This window comes from Gigantopelta aegis, chromosome 10 (assembly GCF_016097555.1).
Source record: "Gigantopelta aegis isolate Gae_Host chromosome 10, Gae_host_genome, whole genome shotgun sequence".
Classification (NCBI taxonomy): domain Eukaryota; kingdom Metazoa; phylum Mollusca; class Gastropoda; order Neomphalida; family Peltospiridae; genus Gigantopelta; species Gigantopelta aegis.
The window spans coordinates 10,843,670-10,866,367 of record NC_054708.1 but is presented as its reverse complement, the minus strand read 5'-3'; the positions used below and the strand labels follow the sequence as shown (position 1 = coordinate 10,866,367).

Sequence of the window (22,698 nt, the reverse complement as noted above, 5' to 3'; positions counted from 1 at the left end):
TTTAAGGACGCACTCAACACATTTACGGTTATATGGCATCGGACATATGGTTAAGGACCACACAGATATTGAAGGAGGAAACTCGCTGTTGCCACTTCATGCGCTACTCTTTTTGATAAGCAGCAACAGATCTTTTATATGCACCATCTCATAGACATGATAGCACATACCACAGCCTTTGATATACCAGTCGTGGTGCACTGGCTGGAGTGAGAAATAACGCAATGGGCTCACTGACAGGGATCGATCCCAAACTGACCACGCATCACGCGAGCACTTTACCACTGGCCTACGTCTCGCCCCCTAATAATTATGAATGCATTTTAAACACAGGTCTGAATGATAAATTTGACGTTTGCTACAAAAATTATTTGACTGATTTATGAAAAGCAATTTTTCCTCCTTTTAATTTTTTTCCTTTGCATATTACCTCTTGAAATTTTCTGTTAATACAAACCACAGAAAATCAGCCAATACTTTGGAATGATATAGAATGTTTTACCTGGTAGACACAGTGACAAATTCTCAATTGCAGCAGTGATATTTTTCTGAATCTTTCGACTCTTAACAAGCTGATCTCCTTTGGCCAGCAAAGGACTACAGGATCCCTGCAGTTCAGAATCAACACCACTGATTTCATCCTGAACAAAAACAAAAATTAAAATCTTACTTGTGAAATCTAATTCTATGTACAATTACCAAAAATTTAACTTGGGCTTTTCAAAACATCATTTCAGTGAAACCCCTCAAAACCGAAAGATCTGTAAACAGGAATTTCCTTCAAAATTGTCCCTTTTTAAATATCAGTACAGAATTGAACCTCTTTTTATTTGTTCACGTGGCTGTCCGGTTTTATAGGGGTTACACTGTGTAAAATATGGCTCGTGTCCATTATTTCTATGACAAGTTTGTCTATGTTTCCCCATGACTGTGATTAATACCCACCGTATGATTAATTTCAGGGCTCGAACGTAAGAATTTGTCTCCAACCGCAATTTTTTTAAAGAATTGCTGTGGGTCAAACAATCCACCGACAGCAATTTTGAGCCTGCCTATGGCATTTAAAAAAAAAAAAGACATCTGCAGTTAATAATGAGCCGAATTTATTTATGGAGCTTTACAGTTTAATACACCCTCCCAACAAAACAATAATATTAGAAATATAATACTTTTTTGAAGAATAAAGAGTTTTTTATCTTAAATTTGCTATATCATATGAAAGACTAGTTGTATCAAACAAAGATGGAGGACAGTTGGAAAGAACATGTTTTAACCACTGAAATTACTAATGCCCTGAAGAACTAAAAAGTACACAATACTGCATGATGGGGTGTTTTATTTACACTGTGCACAGATTATTGTTACATAAGATGTGAAAGGCTGTAAGGGTCTGATCAAAATTTATAAGTCCCAGTCGGGAGTGTTTTCGATTGAAATTTTATGAACCAATTTGTTGCCTCTGTGTATCAACCGATTGTCTTCTTTTGTAAAGTATTTCTAGACTTCAAAAGTCGGCTAATACACAGCAATATACGGTAGATGCTTACAAAATGTCCTTTTCTTAAACAGTGTTGATCTCACCTTAAGTGCAGCAGCATCCCCGCTCACTTGCTGCAGTTCACGGATGGAGTCGATGAAGCCCTGGTAGTGGTAGTTACACATACGCTCAATCTCTTTGTCATGGCTCTTGATCCGACTCGCCAGCCTCTGCTGAAACTTCTCCAACTCATCTCCATCATAAACAGCTCTGGAAAAAAATTGAGAAAATGAAACTTTTGCAGTATTTTTTGTAATATGACCAATTGCCAGTGGTGGACCCACTTGGTTACTAGTCATTTCAATCAGTGCCGCATGAATGATCCTTAAAAATATATATCCACCCTTATTTTACATGAAAACTAAATAATAACCAAAATGATGATGCCAGAATGCTCTTTTATCAATCTTAATAGATTTTCTTTAAATATTAAAAAAAAAAGGAAAAAGAAAGAAATGTAGAAAAAAAAGGCATTTTTTTCATACTGCCAACAAAATACCTCTTTAAACTACATTTTTAAAAATTCATTCAATCTAAAATAATAAAAATTTACTGAAATGATTTAAGCATTAAGAATATCCTGTTCAGTATTACGGTCAACTACAGACAATTTCTGCACCATAATGTTTGCTTCGTACACAATAAGTGTGACATATCCAATGCAATATTTTTTATGCAGTATGTGACAAATGCTGTAATAGTTTCTTTGAACTTTATAAACTTAATGCTAATATTTTTTTCTAGGCTTATGAAAACCAAGAGGCCATGGGGCCTGAATTGCTCACCAGATATTAAACTAACTATACCTCTGAAAAGTGAATCATAGTAATAATGATTTAACACGGATGGTCATTTGGTGACAGCTAATTTGACATTAACATAGCAAACAAACCATAAAGATAAAATAACAACGCTTGGTCAGGTCACCAGTATTGCTGTATATATTTGTTATTAATATTTACTGTCGATTTAATTTGCCAAAGCAAGTTTTTAAACAGAACCAATCTTTTGGAGTTCTAAGTAAAATGTGTCTCTGGAACCTTATATTGGTATTAGAGAAAAGTGACTTCACACCGATGAAAAAACTAATGATGTAAGACATATTTTGTTAACCAACCAGGAAGTCTTCTTTTTTTCATTTGATAAATTATGTCACTGGTTCGCACGCTTTAGAAAAAAAAAGTGATTTGCATGACTATTGATACGATACCTTCAGGGTTGGGAGGCCGTAGGCTAGTTCATCAAGATAAACATCTCCAGCATGATATTTATTATTGTGATGTTTATTGCTGTGCCGCAATGTTTATCCATTGGATCGAAGTTTCCATTTGCAATCACAATTTAATAAAATCTGGCATATGTGCTTTATTTAAGAGCCTCAACACATACAACAACATATTTTAATAAATTTTAGACTAAAATATTAATTACAATACCTTTGGTAACCTTTCCAGGATTACATGTTTGAAGATGACACATTTTCACATTTAAAAGTTATTTTTATCCTGGCACATCGAAAATGCGGAATGAACATATGGCTGAATGACAATTATTCGTATCAAACATTTTACGTACAGCCAATAAAAAGAAATATTTCGGAACTGAAGGGTTTAAGGGTTTTATTTATTTATTTATTATTAATTTTTGCTCTTTTTTGTTTTAATTTTTTTTGGTTATAATTACTGATTATTAGAACTTATTTTAAGGTTTTTATTCAGTTTAAAAAAAAAATATTATTATAAATATTTTTTAATTAACCTGCACAACCCCAAACCCACAACCTAAAAAATCTTTGATTATAATAGTTTCATTAATCTTTCATAATCTTTCTATTAATCTTTTATAGCAAGTTCTGGGAAAAGGTGTGTGTGTAAAGGAAACATTTATAAATGAAAAAGCACGTTTTTATTTAGTTAATAATAAAATTATTTATTATTATTAAATCAATAATTTATTTATAATTACTAATATTATTCAGTAATTTATTATTATATTATTATTTTATCAATTAAGTATTAATTAATTTTATGATATTATTCAGTTATTATTATTATTAATTTATTAACTGATTTTTTAAAAATATTAATTAATTAGTTTATTTATTATTATTTATTTTATATTATTATTGTTGTTATTAAACGTGATATTCCATTAAATATCGTATATTGTGGAAGACACTCATGAACCTGAAATGAATAATTGTAAAAGTAATCCAATTCCGTCAACAGTTTTCAATAACATTTTTAATGTGCTTATAATGGCTGGCGGGAATATTTGAGATTTTGTTCGTAACTGAAAATTGGATTAATGCAGGATTACTATTTGGACAAACTGTCTATTTATGCATAAAACAATTTTTCTTTATACAGTAAGTGTATATTTATTGGTACATCTCATATTTCCCCACGAAATAATTAATTCCATGATTCTATATGATTCTACCTGGAATCTGGGCAGAAAATGCAAGCTTGTTTTTGCTATTAAAATTGTAAACATCGGAGGTCCAATAAATGTCAAAATGTTAAAAAACGACCGTAGATGTTTACCTTGGTCAGACTTGGTGAACTAGCCGTAGGCATAACCTCCTGTACCAAACAACCCCATAAATGTGCCATATTGATCGTGTATTACCCCATCCTACGTAAGTTGTCAATATATCAACCAATTTAATCACTTGACAGTTCTCACATTCCCCGATGGTTCATGCACATCCTGCAAAATTCTTGGGAGATGTGTTCAAGACTGGTGGTTCATGGATATCAATTGCCGTTTTAGAAAATTGTTTAATTAGTGATGGCGATAAATTGGTATTCCATCCAACTTTTCTTTAACGGGGCAAACCGACCCGGCCATGGGGGCGAAACGACTTGGGGCGAACGGGAATAAGACTGAAACGACCTGTTATCATAAAACAAAGTCCAGCGTTCGTAATTTCAGGAAGTGATTTTTATAAGAATCATTAGATGATCTAATGGACAGGTTCTCTACCTTAATGTGGTAGCTAATGGGCCTTCTGAGGTTTCTATTTCGGTAATTAAGTGATCATGTTGGGCAGTGACTGCTTCCTGATGCAAAGTCTGAACACTTTCCACTTTTAAGTTCAATGATTTCCAAGTAGCTTGAGATTCAAACGTCTTATGGGGTGTAGCTTCCGCCATCATCCCATTTTGAACGCATGCGCACATTAAATACTGAATTATGACTGGTTTTCAGACGAAAGGCTCAGACCGAGTAGCGGTCGACGAAGCATAGCATGGCTATATACACGGTGGTTGGGTATTTAACTTGTGTCAAAAGAGAGAAATATTGATCAAAGATATATATAGACAAACATACTCAGAACTGGCACAAAAGTTACTGAATCAGGGAAATGTTCTACATACCTGCTTTTTAAAGAAAAAATAAAGAATTTGAAAGTTACTTTATTATACTTAACAGGAAAAATTATACTACTTTCTCCAATTTCGTATATCTAATCATGTCTTACCAATTGAAAAGGGCAGGTGGTCCAATGTTCCAAAAGAAGATAGAACATGTACATTATGTAATATAGGTGATATCGGAGATGAGTTTCATTATATTTTTATTTGTATTAAATTCAACAAGGAACGAAAAAGATTACTAAAGTCATATATGTTATTAGACCAAATGTAATTAAATTCAGAGAACTGTAAACGTGTCAGCATCCTTAAAGGAGGGGACAATTAAGGCATTTGACCTGGTATGCATATTCAACGATATATAATGCACATTATTGCTTAATATCAACTAGTATAATCATATAGTTAATTAATAAAACAGTTAAATGTGATGGCCATTTTGTACCATCCCAGTGAATACGCCCTCTGGCGAGCTGGTGGTTACGTAATACCTAACGTGTCACGTCAGGAATTAGTCTTCGAAGTGAAGAAACAAAACGTACCTGATTTTTGCGGATGCATTGCAATGTTCTGTAATAATATCCATCCTAGTAAGCCAGCACCAATTATATATTATTTTTCAATACAAAATAAACCATCATTGTCAAAGTGTTGAAATAACTGTATTATGTTTCGTACATAAATTAACCCACGTATTGAAACAATAAGCACAGTGTTTTCTTGGTTAATTGGTCTTTTCTTTCTGTGGCCTGTACCTGTGGTTCCTGATTGGCAGGTGTATATTTAGACGGTCCCCAGACACTGTGTCTAGACACACTTAAAAGACGTGCCTCTTTTATGAAGATCACAGGGTATTGTGTGATAACAGCACGGATACACCTCAAATCGCAATGGACATTACCAACCGCCCTGCTTTATTATTGTAAGTAGTTCTGTAAAACCCTTGATTAAGTAGACATTCCCATCTAAAATCACAAAACTGACCAATAACGTTGTCCCAAAGAAAAGAAAAGTATCACTTGGGTATCGTAAGTGGTCGTTTTTGCTCGAATGTGCCCTACCAACAGATCTAATAGTATGCATTTTTTCTTTGGATTTTTAAGACAAGAAAAATACTATAACTCCATTTCGTTCTATTGATGTAACCTGAAATATATTTAGCTAAATAGTTAATTATACTATCAAGTCATTTATATTACAGCGTTTGTCGTAAATTAGAGCGTTTGTTTACACTGTACATAGAGAAGATGGACGGAGCTGACGCCACTTCGCCCCAAGCTATACCACCGGACGTCAATAAAACGAAACAAAATGGCTGCCCCCCCAGTTGGCAGGAACAATCATGTTTTTTTTTTATTAACTCTAAAATTACGCGTTTTTCATTTGTTAAAGTGTCAGTATGTGTTGGTGCTCTGGGTATGCATCTTTCCAACACATAAGGCTCTTGTTTGAGTTGACCCTACCTTTAAGATAACCTCTTTTTGGGGGGATTAAAAATTCAAGTCTCCCTGTTGTCAATTTAAGTCATATGTTTTTTTTTTTTTTTTTTTGGGGGGGGTGGGTGGGTTGAGGGGGAGGGTTTCGCCCGATCGAAAATAGAGTACCAGACAACATAGGCACCGTATTGATATTAGTATACAATACATATACAACTTACAAATTGCTAAGAACACGGATCATGTTACATAATTCTGTACATGTATCAGGGGCGTGCGCAGGAAATTTTGCAGGGGGGGGGGGGTCGAGGTGTCTGGCGAAGCCTGTGGCGGGTGGTCGGGGGGGGGGGCTCCCCCCAAAAATTTAGAAAAATTGACCCCTTCTAGGGCTATTCTGCTGGCTAGCCGAGCTGCTTTCTGACCACATTTTTTTGGAAAGAAATTACATTAAAAATCGGGATATGAATTGTTTTTCGCCTTGAGCGGGGGGGGGGGGGGGGGTCGACCCCAACACCCCCCCCTGCGCACGCGCCTGTGTATACATTACTAAGCGTATGCTCCTTTGATTTAAAAAAAATAAAATGGTATTGTTCGTGTATTAATGGACCACAATACGTGGCACAACTCATTTATAATACGTACTGTTCATGTTACAAACTAATTTTACAGACAGTGAAAACTGATGTTCATGTTATACCTTCAGCTAATGACAACAAAATTACAAATGGTGAATGGCAGTCATGTGTAAGTTTGTAAACAGTCTTGTTTCATAATTCAACAACTGGTTTGAGAAGCACCTACATGTTAGCCTTTGCGTCCATGTATATTGCTTCTACATTTAACACGACTATCGTATACATAACCATTTATCCAAACTTTGTGTACATAGACTAGAGTAACGTCCCTTAGACCAAGTTAATTTTTACTTCCAGGTCAAAGCGAAACTAGCGGAACTTGTCTTTTTATCTTGACTACGATTCTGTCAAGGCCAGTAGGAAACACAAATGGTTAGAGTATCTCTATGATGTTTTTGCTTTTATTTCACTCGGACAGTTAGTGTTGGCAACTTAGTTGCTAGTGAATAATATAGTTTGTAACTGAGGGGCGGGACGTATTTCAGTGGTCAAACCGGCCTCGCTGGGGTCGTGGTTAGGCAACCAGTCTACAGGCTGGTAGGTACTGGGTTCGGATCCCAGTCGAGGCATGGGATTTTTAATCCAGATACCGACTCCAAACCCTGAGTGAGTGCTCCGCAAGGCTCAATGGGTAGGTGTAAACCACTTGCACCGACCAGTGATCCATAACTGGTTCAACAAAGGCCATGGTTTGTGCTATCCTGCCTGTGGGAAGCGCAAATAAAAGATCCCTTGCTGCCTGTCGAAAAAAGAGTAGCCTATGTGGCAACAGCGGGTTTCCTCTTCAAAACAGTGTCAAAATTACCATATGTTTGACGTCCAATAGCCGATGATAAGATAAAAAATCAATGTGCTCTAGTGGCGTCGTTAAATAAAACAAACTTTACTTTACCATAACTGGTTCAACAAAGGCCATGGTTTGTGCTCTCCTGCCTGTGGGAAGCGCAAATAAAAGATCCCTTGCTGCTAATCGGAAAGAGTAGCCCATGTAGTGGCGACAGCGGGTTTCCTCTCAAAATATGTATGGTCCTTAAACATATGTCTGATGCCATATAACCGTAAATAAAATGTGTTGAGTGTGTCGTTAAATAAAACATTTTTTTTTTCTTTCTCAGTGGCCAAGCGCTGGTCTAGGATCGATCCCCATCCTAGCGTAGGGCGCACATTAAGTTTATACTTTTTTCCCACCCCGTCCGTCTCATTCGAGCAAGTGCATAATGACTGATGTATCAAAGACTGTGGTATGTACTATCCTGGGATGGTGCATACATACATTGTATAACATGGAAAAATGTAGAGGGTTACTTCTCTAAGGATGGGGCAGGATTTAGCTCGGTTGAGCATTCACCTGAGGTGCTTATATCATAGGACCAAACCACCTCAGTGAATCCATTCAACGGACTGGGTTATTTTTTCCCCATTCCATCCAGTGCACCACAACTTTGCACCTTTGCTACTAATGGAAAAATGTAGCAGGTTTGCTCTGATGACTACGAGTCAGAATTACCAAATGTTTGACATCCAACAGCTGATGATTAATTAATCAATGTGCACTAGTGATGTCGTCAAACAAAACAAACTTTAAACCTCTCTAAGGGGCTGTTCAAATATTACGTAATGCTGTTTTTTACAAAATTAGATGCCCTACATCTCCCCTGTAATGCTCCATAATGCTAACCTCCCAAAATATTACGTAACACTTGGAGACACTCCCCCCCCCCCCCCCCACTGATAAACAAGTCATGCTATGGGTGTAATATAATACATTTGTATTAACATACTGTTTCACAATTTGGAAAAGCGCAGATATTGTCTGTTTACATCCAGCTATTACTATGTACCTACTTGAAACATTGGGTAGTGTTTATCAAAGATTGCGATAAAATAGTAATGATTATCTTTTCTTGGAAAGGTGAGTGATCATTCCTGCTCCATTCAACACTTGCCTGGAAGGTTTTTAGGAGAGCTGTAGTGCAGGGCACACATTATGTCAACACATTCTATGTCCGTTGGGACTAGGAAAGCTGTAGTGCAGGGCGCACATTATGTCAACACGTTCTATGTCCGTTGGGACTAGGAGAGCTATAGTGCAGGGCGCACATTATGTCAACACGTTCTATGTCCGTTGGGACTAGGTGAGCTGTAGTGCAGGGCGCACATTATGTCAACACGTTCTATGTCCGTTGGGACTAGGAGAGCTGTAGTGCAGGGCGCACATTATGTCAACACGTTCTATGTCCGTTGGGACTAGGAGAGCTCTAGTGCAGGGCGCACATTATGTCAACACGTTCTATGTCCGTTGGGACTAGGAGAGCTGTAGTGCAGGGCACACATGTCAACACGTTCTTTGTCTGTTGGGACTAGGAGAGCTGTAGTGCAGGGCGCACATTATGTCAACACGTTCTTTGTCCGTTGGGACTAGGAGAGCTGTAGTGCAGGGCACACATTATGTCAACACGTTCTATGTCCGTTGGGACTAGGAGAGCTGTAGTGCAGGGTGCACATGTCAACACGTTTTTTGTCCATTGGGACTAGGAGAGCTGTAGTGCAGGGCGCACATTATGTCAACACGTTCTATGTCCGTTGGGACTAGGAGAGCTGTAGTGCAGGGCGCACATTATGTCAACACGTTCTGTCCGTTGGGACTAGGAGAGCTGTAGTGCAGGGCGCACATGTCAACACGTTCTTTGTCCGTTGGGACTAGGAGAGCTGTAGTGCAGGGTGCACATTATGTCAACATATTCTATGTCTGTTGGGACTAGGAGAGCTGTAGTGCAGGGCACACATGTCAACACGTTCTTTGTCCGTTGGGACTAGGAGAGCTGTAGTGCAGGGCACACATGTCAACACGTTCTATGTCCGTTGGGACTAGGAGAGCTGTAGTGCAGGGCGCACATTATGTCAACATGTTCTGTCCATTGGGACTAGGAGAGCTGTAGTGCAGGGCGCACATGTCAACACGTTCTTTGTCCGTTGGGACTAGGAGAGCTGTAGTGCAGGGTGCACATTATGTCAACATATTCTATGTCTGTTGGGACTAGGAGAGCTGTAGTGCAGGGTACACATGTCAACACGTTCTTTGTCCGTTGGGACTAGGAGAGCTGTAGTGCAGGGCGCACATTATGTCAACACGTTCTTTGTCCGTTGGGACTAGGAGAGCTGTAGTGCAGGGCACACATTATGTCAACACGTTCTATGTCCGTTGGGACTAGGAGAGCTGTAGTGCAGGGCGCACATTATGTCAACACGTTCTTTGTCCGTTGGGATTAGGAGAGCTGTAGTGCAGGGCACACATTATGTCAACACGTTCTATGTCCGTTGGGACAAGGAGAGCTGTAGTGCAGGGTGCACATTATGTCAACACGTTCTATGTCCGTTGGGACAAGGAGAGCTGTAGTGCAGGGTGCACATTATGTCAACACGTTCTATGTCCGTTGGGACTAGGAGAGCTGTAGTGCAGGGCACACATGTCAACACGTTCTTTGTCTGTTGGGACTAGGAGAGCTGTAGTGCAGGGTGCACATTATGTCAACACGTTCTTTGTCCGTTGGGACTAGGAGAGCTGTAGTGCAGGGCACACATTATGTCAACACGTTCTATGTCCGTTGGGACTAGGAGAGCTGTAGTGCAGGGTGCACATGTCAACACGTTTTTTGTCCATTGGGACTAGGAGAGCTGTAGTGCAGGGCGCACATTATGTCAACACGTTCTATGTCCGTTGGGACTAGGAGAGCTGTAGTGCAGGGCGCACATTATGTCAACATGTTCTGTCCGTTGGGACTAGGAGAGCTGTAGTGCAGGGCGCACATGTCAACACGTTCTTTGTCCGTTGGGACTAGGAGAGCTGTAGTGCAGGGTGCACATTATGTCAACATATTCTATGTCTGTTGGGACTAGGAGAGCTGTAGTGCAGGGCACACATGTCAACACGTTCTTTGTCCGTTGGGACTAGGAGAGCTGTAGTGCAGGGCACACATGTCAACACGTTCTATGTCCGTTGGGACTAGGAGAGCTGTAGTGCAGGGCGCACATTATGTCAACATGTTCTGTCCATTGGGACTAGGAGAGCTGTAGTGCAGGGCGCACATGTCAACACGTTCTTTGTCCGTTGGGACTAGGAGAGCTGTAGTGCAGGGTACACATGTCAACACGTTCTTTGTCCATTGGGACTAGGAGAGCTGTAGTGCAGGGCGCACATTATGTCAACACGTTCTTTGTCCGTTGGGACTAGGAGAGCTGTAGTGCAGGGCACACATTATGTCAACACGTTCTATGTCCGTTGGGACTAGGAGAGCTGTAGTGCAGGGCGCACATTATGTCAACACGTTCTTTGTCCGTTGGGATTAGGAGAGCTGTAGTGCAGGGCGCACATTATGTCAACACGTTCTATGTCCGTTGGGACTAGGAGAGCTGTAGTGCAGGGCGCACATTATGTCAACACGTTCTTTGTCCGTTGGGATTAGGAGAGCTGTAGTGCAGGGCACACATTATGTCAACACGTTCTATGTCCGTTGGGACAAGGAGAGCTGTAGTGCAGGGTGCACATTATGTCAACACGTTCTATGTCCGTTGGGACAAGGAGAGCTGTAGTGCAGGGTGCACATTATGTCAACACGTTCTATGTCCGTTGGGACTAGGAGAGCTGTAGTGCAGGGTGCACATTATGTCAACACTTTCTATGTCCGTTGGGATAAGGAGAGCTGTAGTGCAGGGTGCATATTATGTCAACACGTTCTATGTCCGTTGGGACTAGGATAGCTGTAGTGCAGGGCGCACATTATGTCAACACGTTCTATGTCCGTTGGGACTAGGAGAGCTGCAAAATGATCACCTTGCAATAAATGTTAAAATTAATTTAATTTAAAACATGTGATTGTTTGTCTGGCATCATTTAAGAAGGAGACATCTTCAGCTCACATTGATCACATTGATCACATTGATTTTGCTTGTGGCGAAGACTGAATGATGTAGTGCAGGGCTGTAGCTAAACCTCCACTATTCCCCCCCCCCCCCCAAACAAACCACAAAATTACTGGTTATTGATATCAACGTTTAAAATATGTAACCTCCCTGAAATTGCTGCTAAAAGGTATTTCAGAGTGTCTAATTTTCACATTATTTCCCAACAAGATGGGGGTGGGGTCATGACCACGGATCCCCTAATGTCTTCCATACTCTTTCGTTTCCAAGAATTCATCTGCTATCCCCCCCACCCCCCCTTCAAATCCTAGCTATGGCCCTGATTTATCACTATTCTTGAAATGTCCAGAAGTTGAATTGTAGATTCAGTGTTTTGCTTACACAGTCAATAAGAAAACAGAGGTCACCAAGCAGACTTTTTGTTACCTGTATATATATATATATACATATATATATATATATATATACATATATATATATATATATATATATATATATATATATATATATATATATATATATATATATATATATATATATCTATCTATCTATCTATCTATCTATCTATCTATCTATCTATCTATCTATCTATCGATTAGAACCCAAACTTTAATTGACCTACACATTTCAGATTTCACCATTTAAGGGGACCAGTTCAAGGATAGTAATTTTTAGCTCTTTTTATATAAATACGTTAGCTTTTTTTTCTTTTGACTTCAATTTTTAATATAATATATTTTTAGCAACTTCTTTTGATGCAGTGAGTATTACGATGATGAATTGTCGCTTTCCTCATCCAGATGCTTCGTACACTCTCTTCTGTTTTCCATGGGCTGGAGGAGGATCAAACTTCTATTCAGCATGGGGAGAAAAGATCTCAGAGAACGTAGAAGGTGAACTCATTGGTACATGTACCGGTAGTTTATTGAAAACAAACTGATAGATAGATAGATAACATTCACAAATGAGATAGATTAACATTTATAAATGTAACTGCTGAAATATCAGAAATTAATTCACTGATGTTTGATCATTATGGTAATGGTGGATTCTGTCATAATTCATGATAATGGGTGTCAGACTTTTGGTTCCATAATTTTGCCAAATGGCTACCGGTACCAGAAATGATAATTTCTGTAAAATCCAGAGATCTCTTGATCTTCCGTTAGACTTGTCTTGCTTCATCTAAAATTATTGTAGAGCTTTATTTTTTAATTTGCAGTTGTTGGTATCACACTACCTGGTCGGGAATCTCGATTCAAAGAACCTTGCGACTACACTGTTCAAAGTCTTGTTGATGAAATTTCAGCTGCCATTCATGAATACTGCAAGAGGAAACCGTTTGCCTTTTGGGGTCATAGGTTTGTACAAGTTTTGCACTTTAAATGAAGAATGTTGATAAAATTGCTTTTGTTGTAAATTTGTATTATTATTATTATTATTATTATTATTATTATTATTGTTATTTTAAAAAATATTGAACAGATCAATTGCATGTTTGTTTTAATTTTGTTGGTTTGGAAACATTAAAATGAAATGTGTTATCTAGTTTCACTATTGTTATTAAAAGTCACTGGCCCTAGTCTTTGAGGTATGTACCTTCTGAAGTTCTTTGTTTCACACAAAATGCATTTGGAGCTCCTACAAACACCAGAATGACCAGAAAAATGATGGTTGGATAATTTAAACAAGAATTTAAAACTAATTTCATTTAAGGATTGTGTGTTATTTCTTTTACGTCCATCAGCATATGAACCCCCAAAAATTATCTGCAAAGTGTGTGAATCACAATTAAATTTAATATATACTTACTAACAATAATGATAAACATACATATTTTATTGTGAATGATTGTTTTGGTCATAAACAATAATGCTCAATAAGACAAAATACCAATATAAACTAATATCCTCCCTGACAAGATAATTGTGATGTTCATCGAGAAATGAACAAACTCCCGTTGGCGTTACATTGTAATGAGTGTAACAGAACATTTATTATAATTTAATCATTACAGAACTGTATTTTTATATTAAGAGTTAATTTTGAAAATATGATATATGCCCAACTTCCATATTTTGGAGTTCGCTGTGAAGTAATACTATGTTGGTACAACTCTGCAATATGACAACAAAGTGTCAACTGAAACGCGATCTGTGCCTTTTGAACAGGATCTTAAATCTGTGCCTATTGAACAGGATCTTAAATCTGTGCCTGTTGAACAGGATCTTAAATCTGTGCCTGTTGAACAGGATCTTAAATCTGTGCTTCATGTGATAAATGTTTTTTCAATATGATGTAAATGGATATATCATGTTTTGGAAATGAACTCTTCATATAAAAAACTTGGATCAGTGTCTTTAATTATATTTTAACTGAAAAGGTGGATGTGCATGGCTCATTTGCACTGATCAAGATATACACTTCTAAGTCTAACTTGCTTAATATGATTGAACCAAAATAATAAACAATTGCTTGATTTTCTTTATGGGTGTTCATCTATAGATTCCTACATATCGTTTACTTAAAGAATATGTTGTATGTTATGTAATTGTCTTGTTGTTGTTTTTTTTGTCTTTAGCTTGGGCGCACTGCTTGCTTTTGAAGTAGCCCTCACAATGAAACAAAAATATGGTTCAGAACTAGAACACCTTTATGTGTCTGGAGTCTCAGCACCACAGGTAGTTACTAAGTTACTATACTGAAATGAAATAATAGCCTAGTCTCCTACCGGTCCCACATATAATACATGTAGTTTTTGGGATGCTTTTTTCACAGTGCTTCAAGATATTGAACTGAAAATGTTTGTATAGGTTTATCATGTTCTGTTGCAGACCCATTTTTGACAGAGTTATGGCCACTGAACTTAGGAGATACGAAAATTTGTTTTCCAGACATTTTCTTTGACAACTCCTCAAGATAGTAAGCTGAAATTTTGTGTTTACCGTAGATTGATCATGTACTGTTAAAGATCAAGTTTCACTTTGATGGTGATTAATCATTTTTCACAGACTTGTGGTCCTTGAACTTAGGAGAAATAAAAACGTGTTGGGCCTGGTAGGGAACATGTATTGCTTATCAGAAATATTATCAGAATGCTTGTTTATTTGTGATTCATTTTATTTAATATTATGCACCTTTTCCCAATAGTTTTGTAAAATATCAAACACAATAACACCACATGCAGCACTATATGCTTTTCACTTGTTCTTATCCATAAATTACTGAAATCATATTCACCAAATTGAATTTACTGTAAAACTATGTGACATCCATACTGAACTACATAGATGTATCTCTACAGATATGTCTGGATGAAGTTCTGCAGTTTGGTTAAATGTTTCTGATTTTCAATAATTTGTATAAAATTGAAATAGCTTTTGTTGGAAATGAAAACATATGTAATGTCATATTGTGATATTTGGCTACAACTTGGTAAAGCTTTTTTTTTAGGTCTGGTTTTAATGTTACGTTATTCAGGGCTTCTAGAATTTTTATAAAATCACTAGGCATCGGATCAGTGATTTTAAAACTTTACTAGCCATGATTAAAACTTCACTAGCCCTACTTCACTTTTAGTTAATAATTTTTTACTAAATAATGGTAATAATCAGATATGAAATAGAGCTTTAAATCACTAACATTGAGGGGTGTGTGGGTGGGTCGAAGGCAGGATATTCATATTAACACAATATACTTAACTGCAACATTTGACAAAAAACTTTTAATAGCCGTCGGGCATGGCAAATTGGCAATAGTACATATTTACTAGCCCAACATTGAATACCACTAGCCATGGGAGTGGGGCTACCATAATCTAGAAGCCCTGCGTTATTATAAAGTTAACCTTTAACTATAATAACAGAGAACCTTTCTCGTCTGCATGAAAAAAGTGGTTCTTTGGCTCAATCGTTTGAGCATGTAGTGACATGTTTCAATATTTTTCAGTCACCAATGAGAAAACAGAACCAACCCGATGTTTCCAAAATGACAAAAGAAGAATTTTTACAGTTCTTGCGAAGATTAGGTGAACTAAATATTTATTTATTTATTCACTTACTCATTTGTTGGATTTTGTTTGGAAATTTTAATTTATAGTCGTTATATAATTTAGAATATTTTACCATTGTCGAGTTAAAGGCATATTGTCACAGACCACTGACCTATTTAATGGTCTAACAAAGTATTACCTGAACAAAAATAATTTGATTTGTCTCTAAATGTACTTTATTCAACCATCTTCATAACCACCATACTCCATTTATTAATGACATTTTGTAAAAATAATTGAATTATGGCAATGGTACATAATTCAAAAACTAAAATTGCCGAGAGAGATGACATGGATTTCACTCCATCTTGGTTCAATTAAGGTTATGCGATAGCTAGATTTGGTTTCCAACAATTTTTATTTATTATCAATTTTTTTAGAAATATGGTCTTTAAATCTGTGACAGTATGCCTTTAACCTTTTTATTTGGCCCAGTTTCTAGTAGCCATTGTATTGAAAGCTTTCACGCTCTAGACCACTAAAAAGTATCATGAACATGTATTGGCTGACTTATAAAATATTAGCCCTTGGTCAGAGGCTGAATATTTGTTATAAAGATTTCTTGGTTTTGTTTGACATCATAGGGGGTACATTGAGGTGATACGTTCCACTTTACTTTCTACACTTTGATACGAACGAAGATAGTTTTAACCACATGGGTAATAATAAAGATTATTTGCAGCATCAGTATAATCTCCAATATTATTCTTGTTAAGGCCACACACCACCATTCGTTGTGTCGTTACTTGTTGTAGCAGCTTAATATAGTCCGGTTTAGGAAATGGTTCTTCATTAAAAAATTACTACAAAATTCTGATATGCTTTTTGAAATCTTTCTTTGATGATTACACATTGGTTGACCTCTGTAGTATTTAAATAACCAAAAACTGATAACAACTGTGCAGTGGTAATGTCCCACTTGTATAACAGCAACACGAGGCAGTGCTCAGGGCTGTTAACTGATAACAACTGTGCAGTGGTAATGTCCCACTTGTATAACAGCAACACGAGGCAGTGCTCAGGCATGAGGGCTGTTAACTGATAACAACTGTGCAGTGGTAATGTCCCACTTGTATAACAGCAACACGAGGCAGTGCTCAGGGCTGTTAACTGATAACAACTGTGCAGTGGTAATGTCCCACTTGTATAACAGCAACACGAGGCAGTGCTCAGGCATGAGGGCTGTTAACTGATAACAACTGTGCAGTGGTAATGTCCCACTTGTATAACAGCAACACGAGGCAGTGCTCAGGCATGAGGGCTGTTAACTGATAACAACTGTGCAGTGGTAATGTCCCACTTGTATAACAGCAACACGAGGCAGTGCTCAGGCATGAGGGCTGTTAACTGATAACAACTGTGCAGTGGTAATGTCCCACTTGTATAACAGCAACACGAGGCAGTGCAGTCAGGCATGAGGGCTGTTAACTGATAACAACTGTGCAGTGGTAATGTCCCACTTGTATAACAGCAACACGAGGCAGTGCTCAGGCATGAGGGCTGTTAACTGATAACAACTGTGCAGTGGTAATGTCCCACTTGTATAACAGCAACACGAGGCAGTGCTCAGGCATGAGGGCTGTTAACTGATAACAACTGTGCAGTGGTAATGTCCCACTTGTATAACAGCAACACGAGGCAGTGCTCAGGCATGAGGGCTGTTAACTGATAACAACTGTGCAGTGGTAATGTCCCACTTGTATAACAGCAACACGAGGCAGTGCTCAGGCATGAGGGCTGTTAACTGATAACAACTGTGCAGTGGTAATGTCCCACTTGTATAACAGCAACACGAGGCAGTGCTCAAGCATGAGGGCTGTTAACTAAAAAGGTTTGTGGTCGACTTATGTTGATTGTTTTACATAGTACTTATCAGTTAAGAGCACTCCCTAAAATTAGTAGTCACATGACCCTCTCGATAGTGTTGTATTTTTCACAGAATATATCCTGACATAGAAATTGTATTGAACTGTATGAAGTAATTAATGGTGGTGTGTTACCTTTAGGTTCTTCTGTATTAATTTGATATCTTAAATAATAATTTATACACATATTGTTGTCTTTCTTTCTAGGCGGAACTCCACCTGAAATATTGGAAAACCCGGAAATGATGAAACCATATTTACCTGCACTGAGGACCGACTATTCTTTGTTGGATCAGTTTACGTACGTGTCTTACAGCATCTTTAAAATGTGGGGGGACGTAGTTGGGCAGGACGTAGCCAAGTTGTAAAGCACATGCCTGATGCGCTGTTGGTCTAGGATCGATCCCTGTCGGTCTTCTCATTGGGTTTGTTCTCATTCCAGCCACTGGCATTGTTTTTGTATTTAACAAACTTTACAATGCATTTTGTATTAACTGTGGTACATAATTTTATCTTACAATTTAATGTTTCGGGATGAGAAAATACAAACTCCCAAAGCCAACTTATGTTATGATAAGATAGTATATAATTAAAATCAAAGCTAATTTTATAACCTGTATTGTTTTTAGGTATGAGTTACCTGAAGGTGATCCGCCACTGTCTTGTCATGTCAGCTTCTTTGATGGTGACAAGGACAAGGAACATGATGTTTATGGTAAGGGTATCCATCACAGTAACTATGGCAACACTTTTCAAAGTGGCTTATTTCATGGCATAGTTCTAAGAATAGGGCAGGATGTAGCCCAGTGGTAATGCTTGATGTGCGGTTGGTCTAGTATCGATCCCTGTCGGTGGGGCTATTTCTCTTTCCAGTGCACCACATCTTGTATATCAAAGGTGTGGTATGTGCTATCCTGTCTGTGGGATGGTGCATATAAAAGATCCTTTGCTACTAATGGAAAAATGTAGCGGGTTTCCTTTCTAAGTCAGAATTACCAAATGCTGGACATCCAGTAGCCGATGATTAATAAATCAATGTGCTCTAGTGGTGTCGTTAAACAAAACAAACAAACTTTATTTGATGACACAGTTCTGAGATTGCTCAGTGTATCTAGGATTTTGTCATAACAGCAATGTTTTTAGTTCAGACTGGAATTTTTATTTTTAAATTTGGTACACAAGTCTTGTATTTAAGTTGTCAATGTCTCTGACCTTAGCTATTAGAGGGTATAAAATATTTCAATTTTGCTGTCGCATGTTAAAATTTGCTAGTAATGTCAAGCAAAGCAAATATTTTACTTAACAAGCTATCATTTTAGTATCTATGATTTCCCATATTTTCATTTTATGCAGATAGATTTAGGTTTGTGTTTTATAAAATCGTGTTTCCATTTTTCAGCCTGGAAGCAGCTAACAAGTGGACCATTCAGGGTGAAGAAGCTGCCTGGTGGCCATTTTTATTTAAAAGACATAAATAACATTCAGACATTGCAAAAAATAATCAGTCTAGATCTGAGTGAACTAAACGAAATTCTTTGACAAAGCATTTTGCTTAGCTGTGCTCAAAATGAATGGATTCCCCAACGAAGAATGATTACACAAAATGCAGATCACATCACATTACGGTCACAGACCCTACTTTTTAAACACTGCAATGTTTTTTCACTATTAAAGCCATTTTTTATAATTTAAAATAGAAGTACTTACATTTTATTATTTAGAATATTCATTTTTGTACACCTGAAGTGGCTCTGGTCATCCAAAATGCATTTTTCATAATTCTGAAAACGCACATTCGTCTGAGAAGTAGTGGTTATCGAAGCAAGCTCTAGTTATTTTTAGACAGTAATTATCCGTTTATAAACATCACAGATTTCAGCTTCTCTCTGTTATAACCTTATTCTGATGTGTGGCACGTTTGTAGATTAATTAAACTTAGTGTCCATTTTCAAGGGCTGAAACTAGAGTCTGCTCCTTTAAGGCCACAGCTCTGTACATTGTGTTTTAGTAGTTTTAGTGGTAAGGAATTTTCCTCTATTTATCTGTCTCTCTTTACAGTAATTTGTTGTCTTGCCTTCACAAAGTAGGCAAGATATAGGTATTACTTTTCCGACGGTGGATTAAAGTTTCACGTTTAGATCTGTTTAAGTGCTAAGTAAGTGAAACTTGATTTATAGTTGCATCTATGGATGCTTATCACAGAGCAACGAAAATGTTTTATGGTAGGCTAAAAATTTACTGAATTCTCATTTACAATGATGCTCTATTGTTGATGTTTAATTCATTTATAAATATTGAACGTGATAATTTTTAACATTCATGTAAGTATGAAATCAGAACCGGTTTACACAATGTATTAGCAGTGTAGCACGTTAGTGTGAAGCTGTTCATTCATAAGTGTGTAAAATTGTTCTGTGTTTCATACTTGCATGAAAGGAAAAAAAAAAATCACGTTCAATTTTTATAATTCCAATTTTATAACTATTGCATCAATATAAAATACAATTAAATAGTTTTTTCAGGAAATTCCGTCAGTAGCTGTCGGTACTTGGAGACTTCTCACATATTTACTGATTCAACACTGACAGTTATTTTGTTAATTTGAAACGTTAAAGAAATCAGCTAAAACATTCTATTTAGTAGTTTCAGATTTACTGATAGTAGTGCAAAAGGATGTTCATGCTGCTATGAATGTTGCTTTTCTCAGTCACATGATATTATTTGGACCAATCCAAACATTTATAACAACAGAGTATTCACAGATTGGAATTATACTGGGTTGTTGTTATCCATCCATTCATTCGTTCGTTCGTTCGTTCGTTCGTTCGTTTGTTCGTTCATTCATGCATTTGTTCATTTAATCATTCAGTCATTCAGTCATTCAATCATTCATTCATTCATTCATTACATTAAAAACTAATTGGATGGAACATAAACATTTTCTATTGTGTGTCATTAAGTGGCATATGATGGCATATGATGAGTGTGCCTGGTATAAAAATGAAGGTATAAATCTGGTGATTAATTAAATATACCCAGTGGATTGTTACACTGTGGTGCACATGCTCCAAATAAATTATTACATTATTATGTGTGCTAGAAATGTTTATTTTTATATATACATATATTTATATATATATATTGATTGGCTGGAACTAATTGTGTTTAATAAAAGCAAAATAATGTTTATTTACCAACACTGTGGTATGTTGTTCAGACCTCACCATTTAGAGGGAGCTATTACTTTGGCTCTCTATCACTCCCCGAGACTAGTTCAAGGAGAGCAATGTATAACTCCTCTTAGTATGTCTATTTATATGGTATCAACATGGCAATATTGTAAATGGTTCCCCATAATCTAACAGAAGCAGTTAATCACTCCCCTCAATTTCTTTTTGATATCAAATCAAATCAAATCAATTTTATTTAGCCACAGCTGTGATCAGCGTAAACTCTATTAACGTGCCTATCCAATTAAGGTTCAGGCACGTCTCTCCCACACCCAGTCTCTGGCATGGCCATTGGCTGAAACATGATATATATATATATACAATGCGCAACAAATGGTAACATGGATATGATAAATATTATATAAAAATATTAATACACTTGTGACCTATAATTAATACTTAATTAGAGGAAGAAACATGAATTATGATATTAATTCTTGACGACGCTGCATAGAAAAATAAATAAAGTTAGCTAGGTGTAATGTTTGCAATTTTGATTTTATTGATAGCAAATTACATGTAGTAAGTTTGTTCAATGAAAGCCATGAACAATAACATTTTTTGAAATATTTGGCTCTAAGGTCTCTATAACATGGACATACAAGCAAATGATATTCATCCACATTATTATTATTAGTATTACATACTGGACATATTATTTGTTGTCAACGATATCAACATCAGGTTGTTTAAACACCAGTTACTAGAAGTCTTAACATTTGGTAACTTCAGCAATTTGTAAACTGTAGCTGTAGTTATTGTGACATGTACCCCTCCCTCCCAACTATTGATTGACAATGTGTTTTGTGTATTTGGTTCCCCACAAACATAACATATACCACATCCTTTAATAATAGGCAATTTGTGCTGTTCTGTTTGGAATGGGACAAACATGGACCAGCCCACCATCCATAGCACCTCAACAAGATTTCTACCACATGAGTATATATCTTGATCATACTGGAAGGATCGATCCCCGTCAGTGGTCCCATTGGACTATTTCTCGCTCCAGCTAGTGCACCATGACTGGCATATCAAAGGTTGTGGTATGTGCTATCTTGTCTATAGAATGGTGCATATAAAAGATCTCTTGCTACTAATGGAGAAATGTAGCGGGCTTCCTTTCTTTGACTATATGTTAAAATTACCAAATGTTTGACATCCAATAGGCAATGATTAATAAATCATTTCATTTGATTTTAACTTATTTTTGTGCTTTTATCCAATTAAGGTCCAAAAACGCTGTCCTGGGCACACACCTCAGCTATCTGGGTGGTCTTGTCCAGGACAGTGAGTTTGTTGTTAGTGGTTAGTAAGAGAGAAGAGGGTGTAGTGGTCTTACACCTATCCATTGAGCCAGTACCAGGATGCAAACCCTGTACCTACTAGCCTTATGTCTGATGACTTAACCATGACACCACCGAGGCAGGTATTAAAGGCATATTGTCACAGACCACTGACCTATTTAATGGTCTAACAAAGTATGACCTGAGCAAATATAATTTGATTTGTCCCTAAATGTACTTTATTCAATCATCTTCATAACCACCATACTCCATTTATTAATGACATTTTGTAAAAATAATTGAATTATGGCAATGGTCCATAATTCAAAAACTAAAATTACTGAGAGGGATGACATAG

The 22,698-nt window shown here is 37.1% G+C and overlaps 2 protein-coding genes across 3 annotated transcripts in view; one reads left to right on the top strand and one right to left on the bottom strand.

Moving 5' to 3' along the window:
• Positions 1-4,656, bottom strand: part of LOC121383986 (exocyst complex component 6B-like) — a 32,402-nt gene extending 27,746 nt beyond the window's left edge. For both annotated transcript variants that reach the window (XR_005959322.1, XM_041514120.1), the window contains exons 1-3: positions 4,526-4,656; positions 1,582-1,747; positions 503-641 (exon numbers count right to left, since the gene is read on the bottom strand). Coding sequence is in view for 1 of the 2 variants with exons in the window: in XM_041514120.1 (XP_041370054.1) it covers positions 503-641; positions 1,582-1,662 (220 nt within the window). In the remaining variant the exon portion in view is untranslated. The remainder of the gene's footprint in view (positions 1-502; positions 642-1,581; positions 1,748-4,525) is intronic.
• Positions 4,657-7,244: 2,588 nt separating this feature from the next.
• On the top strand, positions 7,245-21,251 carry LOC121384619 (S-acyl fatty acid synthase thioesterase, medium chain-like). Its single transcript, XM_041515080.1, has 8 exons — positions 7,245-7,360; positions 12,652-12,801; positions 13,131-13,269; positions 14,490-14,589; positions 15,857-15,935; positions 18,032-18,125; positions 18,454-18,539; positions 19,224-21,251. The coding sequence occupies exons 2-8, from the start codon at positions 12,681-12,683 to the stop codon at positions 19,361-19,363; spliced, it is 759 nt and encodes a 252-aa protein (XP_041371014.1). The 5' UTR covers positions 7,245-7,360; positions 12,652-12,680; the 3' UTR covers positions 19,364-21,251.
• Positions 21,252-22,698: the final 1,447 nt, after the last annotated feature.